This window comes from Leptonychotes weddellii, chromosome 6 (genome assembly GCF_054177405.1).
Source record: "Leptonychotes weddellii isolate Sample4059 chromosome 6, ASM5417740v2, whole genome shotgun sequence".
NCBI lineage: Eukaryota > Metazoa > Chordata > Mammalia > Carnivora > Phocidae > Leptonychotes > Leptonychotes weddellii.
Genome location: NC_138374.1, coordinates 115,126,822 through 115,132,954, shown reverse-complemented (window position 1 = coordinate 115,132,954; position 6,133 = coordinate 115,126,822). Strand labels below are relative to the sequence as shown.

At 50.7% G+C, this 6,133-nt stretch overlaps 1 protein-coding gene across 1 annotated transcript in view; it reads left to right on the top strand.

Moving 5' to 3' along the window:
- Positions 1-1,919: 1,919 nt before the first annotated feature.
- Positions 1,920-6,133, top strand: part of GOLT1A (golgi transport 1A) — a 13,729-nt gene continuing 9,515 nt past the window's right edge. Inside the window, exons 1-2 of the mRNA XM_081825056.1 lie at positions 1,920-2,021; positions 2,335-2,456. Coding sequence (XP_081681182.1) covers positions 2,432-2,456 — 25 coding nt within the window. The 5' untranslated portion in view covers positions 1,920-2,021; positions 2,335-2,431. The remainder of the gene's footprint in view (positions 2,022-2,334; positions 2,457-6,133) is intronic.

Here is a 6,133-nt window from a genome sequence, read left to right as displayed (position 1 = left end):
GGGAAATGTTGGAAATTTGCTGGGAGCTGAGGTTATCTCAGTGACAAGAGGGCAAAGCTCTTACTGGCAGTTAGCTGCTGCAATGCACCAGGTAGATTTCCAAAACAGTAACCGTCCTCCACTCTGCATGACTTTAAAATGTATAACTGAACTAAACGCCTTCCCGTACACGTTGGTCATACTGCAATTCATAATAGTACTAAGAAGTTCTTACCGGCTTCTAAGGGGTTTTTTTTAAAGATTTATTTATTTGAGGGGGGAAGGGCGGAGGGAGAGAGAGAATCTCAAGCGGACTCCCTGCTGAGCGCGGAGCCCCACTCGGAGCCCTATCTCACGACCCTGAGATCATGACCTGAGCCAAATCAAGAGTCCCACACTCAACCCACTGAGCCACCCAGGTGCCCCTGAGCTTTCTGTTTTTTTAAATCAGTTTTATGAATACCTCGGTAAGTTACATGATCATCCTAATGGAGAAGAAACTGAAATGGAATAAAGACATTGTCTCAAAATTGTTGAATAAACCACTGCGCGCATTGTCTGCACACCGTAGTATAACCTCATAAACAAGTACTGTTTATGAGGCTGAGGACCGTTCCGAGGCAGTAGGGTCTCACTGAGCAAGCACAGACTCACTGCAAATATCTCATTAGATCTCCTTAATAGTTGTTTTTAGAGATGATTTCATAGGATTGCCATTCTTGACATTTGTAAAGTTTTTGCAGCCCTGGGACGAACACCGATGTTGTAAGGATTGCGCGTGGAAATGTTTGGGGGACTTGCGTATTGTGTGTCTAGCTTTCTCCACCACTGTCCCAGACGCACGCGCGCGCATGCACACACACACACACACACACACACAGGCACGCGCCCTCAGGTGCCTGTATCACGTCTCCCTGGCCAAACCACCCTCCATTCCCCGTTGTCTGTTGGAAATACACAACCTCCAAGGCCCACAGCCGCAGTTTTACCCTAACGCACGACCGAGGACATTTCAAGACAGAGGTCCCTGTGCCGGTGATATGCCCGCGCTACCCTGCTCCGGGGGGCTTGGGGAGCTGTTTGAACAATACACACGGAAGACCCGGTTCCTCTGCATTCACAGCGCGCCTCCTCGTTGTCTCCACTTTGCCTTGCTATGTTATCCCTCCTTCAATTAAGACTATTTCCCTCTTTCTCTTAAGGCTATTTCCCTCTTTTTATATGTAAGTACATCTGGTCTGTTATTACTTACCTAACATTTCATTTCCTACTCCTCTCTCTTTTTCTTGGGGTGGGGTTGTTTTTGTTTTGCAATACAAGGACTCTGGCTTTCTAGTTCTCTTAAATTTAAGCATATTTATTATAAGTAGGTGCAAGCAATCTGCCTGTCTCATTTATGTCTTCTGGGTAAGTCTTGCCTGAGCATTTATATATTGAGAGACAGTGTGCTCTATTATAAATGCTTCTTTTCCTTCTTTATTATAATTAGTGTTTTTAAAAATGGCGTGTGTAGATTGGTCATCTCATCTATGAACTTCATTTCAGGATAGAGGAGACATTACAAAGGGGACGCTGGCCCACGGGGTTGAGAGTCAGGGCTCCACAGCGGCAGAAAGGATGTTAGGAACTATCTACCCCTCTTTCTGCAGGCCCACAGAGGGAGGAAAGGATGCACCCATGTCTATACAGCTGGTAGGTGAACTAGAACCAGGCTTCTGGAAGTGTCCAGCCCTACCCCAAGCCCAAATTCATCTTTCATCGTCCCTAGCTCAACCTCACTGTCCAAAGCTGGACACCGCTGGGGAAAAGGAGGTCGAAACCCTCCCTGGGGCACTTTTGCCCTTGATGTAACCCAATCCCGCTCTCCCAGAGACGGCCTGCAACAGGTTTTACTCAGTGGCTTGCCGCCCCCTATTGTCTAGTATGGGTACTAGCGCAAAGCAAGGGGACTTGACCTGCAGGATGAATTGAGTACTTTTCCAAAGAGAAACACGGATTCCAAGTCTTCCCAGAACCCCACTACCCCCCCACCATCAAACCAGGTAAGGAACCTGGGTAGCCCGAGATCCCAGTCCCCTATACGGTCTGAGTTTTGCGGAGGACTTGGAAGCAGCTGAACTCAGCCTCAGGGCGCCGGAGTGGGGGCGTGGGGGCGCTGGAGGGGTCGGTGGGGGGGGGTGTTGCCTCCTCCAGGTAAGCGAGCGTGTGACAGGGGCCCGTACCCTCTGGGACGACCCGGGAGAAGGGAGCCTACGACTTTAAGCAGCCATTTGGGTGAGGAGGGGGGGAGAGGTGGGGTTTGGAGAGGGGAGGGAGTTAATGATTTACCAGAGGCTCATTTCACAATTTATCAAGGGTCAGCTTCCCTGGAGCATGCACAAGAAGTCTGGTCCTCTCTGCTCCTCAGCCCTTGGCAGCTTCGACCCGGAAGGCCCCCCAGGCAGCCTGCGGCATGATCTCCATCACCGAGTGGCAGAGTGAGTGCAGGGGCCGGTGCCGTGGAGGGGGCTGGGCTGGACCGGAGGCTACAGGCTGGGGGGCGGGGGGGCGGGGCGGAGACGCTGCCCCGCCCCGCCCCGATCTCCCGCTGGGAACCTGTAAGGCGGCCTCTGGAGCCGGTGGCCTGGAGCTGCTGTGCTGGCAGCATGGCTACGAGCGGGTGTGGCTCCCCTGCCTTCCAGTGGGTGGGTGTTGCTCGGGACAACCCCCCCACCTTCCCCGGCTAGCTAGACGCTGGTGCCTGGGGGAAGCGGCAAATGCACCACCCAAGCTGGTCCCTTCCCCATCATGGTTCTAGACCTGGGATGCTGCAAAGGTGGACTCAGGAGGTCTCTGCCCATTGAGACATTTTCCCCACAAACTCTCTGGGTCCCCTGTGGCCTTGGCGCCCTTCTTCTTCTTCTTTTTAATTTTTTTTATTTTTAAAGTAAACTCTACTCCAAACGTGGGGCTTGAACTCACCACCCGACTGAGCCAGCCAGTGACCCCACCTTGGGTCCCTTCTTACCAGAAATTAAATTCCACCCCTGTCCCCAAATTACTGTACTCTCACTCCTAAATATCCTTATCCTTCCCCTTCCTCTGCGGGGAGATGGCAGGGAGGTAGCCCACAGGCCTGGCGGGGGCGGGGAGAACTGTGACTTAAAGCCTCTGAGCCCAGGGTTTCATCTGTGAACTGGTGATAATCTTCATTCACTGAACAAATTTGTCTCGACTACGTGCTGAGCCTTGTGTTGGGCATGGAGTATACGAGAGTATACTGAAATGGAACGGACATGTTCCTGCGTACATGCTGGAGTGGGGAAACAGGTAGTTAACAGATAAATCAGTAGGTAGTATGTCAGATGGTGATGGGTCCTCCGGACAAAATGAAACAGGCTGAGGAGCCTAGGGAGAGTGAGGTAGGAGGGGCTACTGTGCTGTGTAGAGTGGTTAGGAAAGGCTTCGCTGAGAAGGTACCTTTTATACAGAGACCTACAGGAAGCAAGGAAGCAAAGCTATGCAGCAGTCTGGAGGGGAAGCTGTTCCAGGATAGGGAACAGCCAGTGCAAAGGCCCTGAGGCATTAGTATGCTTAGTGTGTGCTGTGGCTGCAGCAAAGCCAGGAAAGGGGAGAGTGGTAGGAGTTTAGGTCCAGGAGGTCACTGAAAGATGAAGCTGTGTAAGAACTTTGGTTTTATCTCCACCAGATGGGAAATGACTGGAGAGTTTTGTGCAGAGAAGTGAGTGATGTGATCTATGTACATTTTTAAAAGATCACTCTGGGTACCAGGTTGAAAATAGGCTGTAGAAGTGTGAGGTCAGCAACCGGGAGACCAGTTCTGAGGTGAGAGATGGTGGAGAACACCAGGACAGTGGCAGTGAAGCGGTGGACATGGCGAAGGCCGAATCAGCTCTGAGAAAATTGCTGGAAGGATTTGCTGATAGATGTGGGTGTGAGAGAAAGAAGGTGAGAATCCTGCCAGTATTTTTAGCCTGAGCAATTAGAAGGGTTGAGTTGGGTTTTAGACATGTTGAGTTTGATGTGCTAGTAGACATCCAGGTGAGATGTCAAGTAGGCAGTCAGGTACGTGAGTCTGGAGTTCAAGGTCAAGGCCTGAGTTAGACAAATTTGGGAATTGCCAGCATATAGATGGTATTTCAAACCATGAGAGTCCATGAGGTCACCTAGGGCACAGTTTCTCAGTTCCTTACTACTGGCATCTCGGAGCAGGATAATTCTTCGTTGTGGGGGTCTGTCCGAGATGCCAATATGTCCTACTCCCAGTAGTGACAATGAAAAATGTCAGCAGACATTGCCAAATGTCCCCTGGGGAATAAAATCACCCCTGCCCATCCCTCCAGTTGAGAACTCCTGACTTAGGAAATAAAAATAGAGAGAGAAGGGAGCTGTGGCCTGAGTCTAGTGGCAAGCCAACATTTTATTAAGCCAAAGTGTGCTAAGTCCTATGAGAGGAAGAGATGAGAGAACCAGATTTAGGTCAGGTAATCATGAGGGGACCAGGTTTCCCTAAGGAACCTTAAGACCTCAAGGATGAATATGCCTTAGGCAGATAACACATGGGAGGAAACCGCATATACAAAGGTCCTGAGGCAGGAAGGCTCATCATAGAAACAGTGATGAAGGGAAGGGAAAGGAAGGGGAAGGAAGGAAGGAAGATGTGGTTAGAGTATGGTAGGCAAGGGGGATGGTGACAAGAGAGGAAGATTAACAAGCAAGCTGAGGCCCCATCATGCAGGGTCTGTAAGCCAATGTGTGGCTGGGAGGACACTTTTAGTCGAGGCCCAGTGGGAAGCCATGAAGGATCCTAAGCAGCGCACTGACACGATTGGGTTGTATGCTTTCCAAGCCCCTTGACTACTGTGTGGGGATGGGATGAGAGGGGGCAGGACTGAAGCCGGGGACTAACTGGAAAATGTTGTAGAAATCCAGGAAAGAGATGATGGTGGCTTGGAATTAAGCAGTAAGAGTGGAGAAAAATGCACCGCTTTCAAGATACCTCAGGGAAGAAGAAGCAATAAAACTTAGCTGTGGTTTGCACAGGGAGGAGCAGTGAGCGAGACTCACAGATGGCTCGTGGGCTTCTGCCTCAAGTGGCTGGCTGCGGGGGGTGACATTTGTATTCATTTGGGGAAAACCGGGAAGGGCGCAGGGTGAAGGAAGAAGCCCAATAGCTCAGTTTGGACCTGTTGAGTTAAAGATGCTCCAGAGAGAGAAAACCAAGTGAGCAGGGATGCCAAGTCAGCTGCTGGGTAGGAGCTTGGCAGCTCAAAGACAGGCATGGGCTAGAAAGATAAATATCGACGTTGTCAGCACCCGAGTGATATTTAAAGACATGGGAATGAGTGTGAAATAGAATGAGAGGAGAAGCGAGCTTGGGCTGAAGCCCTGAGCAATTCAAACCCCAAGAGGAAGAGGAAGAAGCAGGAGCCAGCAAAGGAGGCTGGGCAAGTGCGGTCAAGAGCAGCAGGATGAAAATCGAGGATAGGGTGTCACAGAAGCCAAGAGAGGATATTTTAAGAAGAGAGAGGCCAAGAGTGGACAGATGAGCGCCAGCGTCCGTCCTTCAGATCTGGGAACATGGACGCCGTTGTGGTCAAAGCAGGAGCAGCTCCTGTGGACGGGCTTGGGAGGGGAAATGGACGGGACTGGGCTGGCTAAAGGCACTTAAAAAAAAAAAAAACTAACTGAATTTATTTGAGAGAGAGAGAGAGAGAACGAGCAGAGGAGCGGCAGAGGGACAAGCAGACTCCCTGCTGAGCATGGACCACCACCCCCCATGCGGGGCTCTATCCCAGGACCTGGAGATCATGACCTGAGCCGAAGGCAGACGCTTCAACGACTGAGCCACCCAGGCGCTCCTAAAAGCACTTTTCCTAGAGCCAGACAACTGGGTTCAAACCCTGGTTCTGCCAGCTCCTGGCTGTGTAGCCCCGGGCAAGGACTTACCCTTTCAGTGGTTCCATTTCTGTTTGTGAAATGGGACTAACAGAGCAAGAGGGTTTCCTACATAACCTACTTCATAGTCAGGTATGAAAATCAAATGAGTTGATATATGCAAAGTACCTGGACTGTGCCTGGCACAGGGTGCTTATTAGCATTAGCAGTTATCCCTGTTAATCACTGTTGTTAATCTTGAAAGTGACCTGGAAGG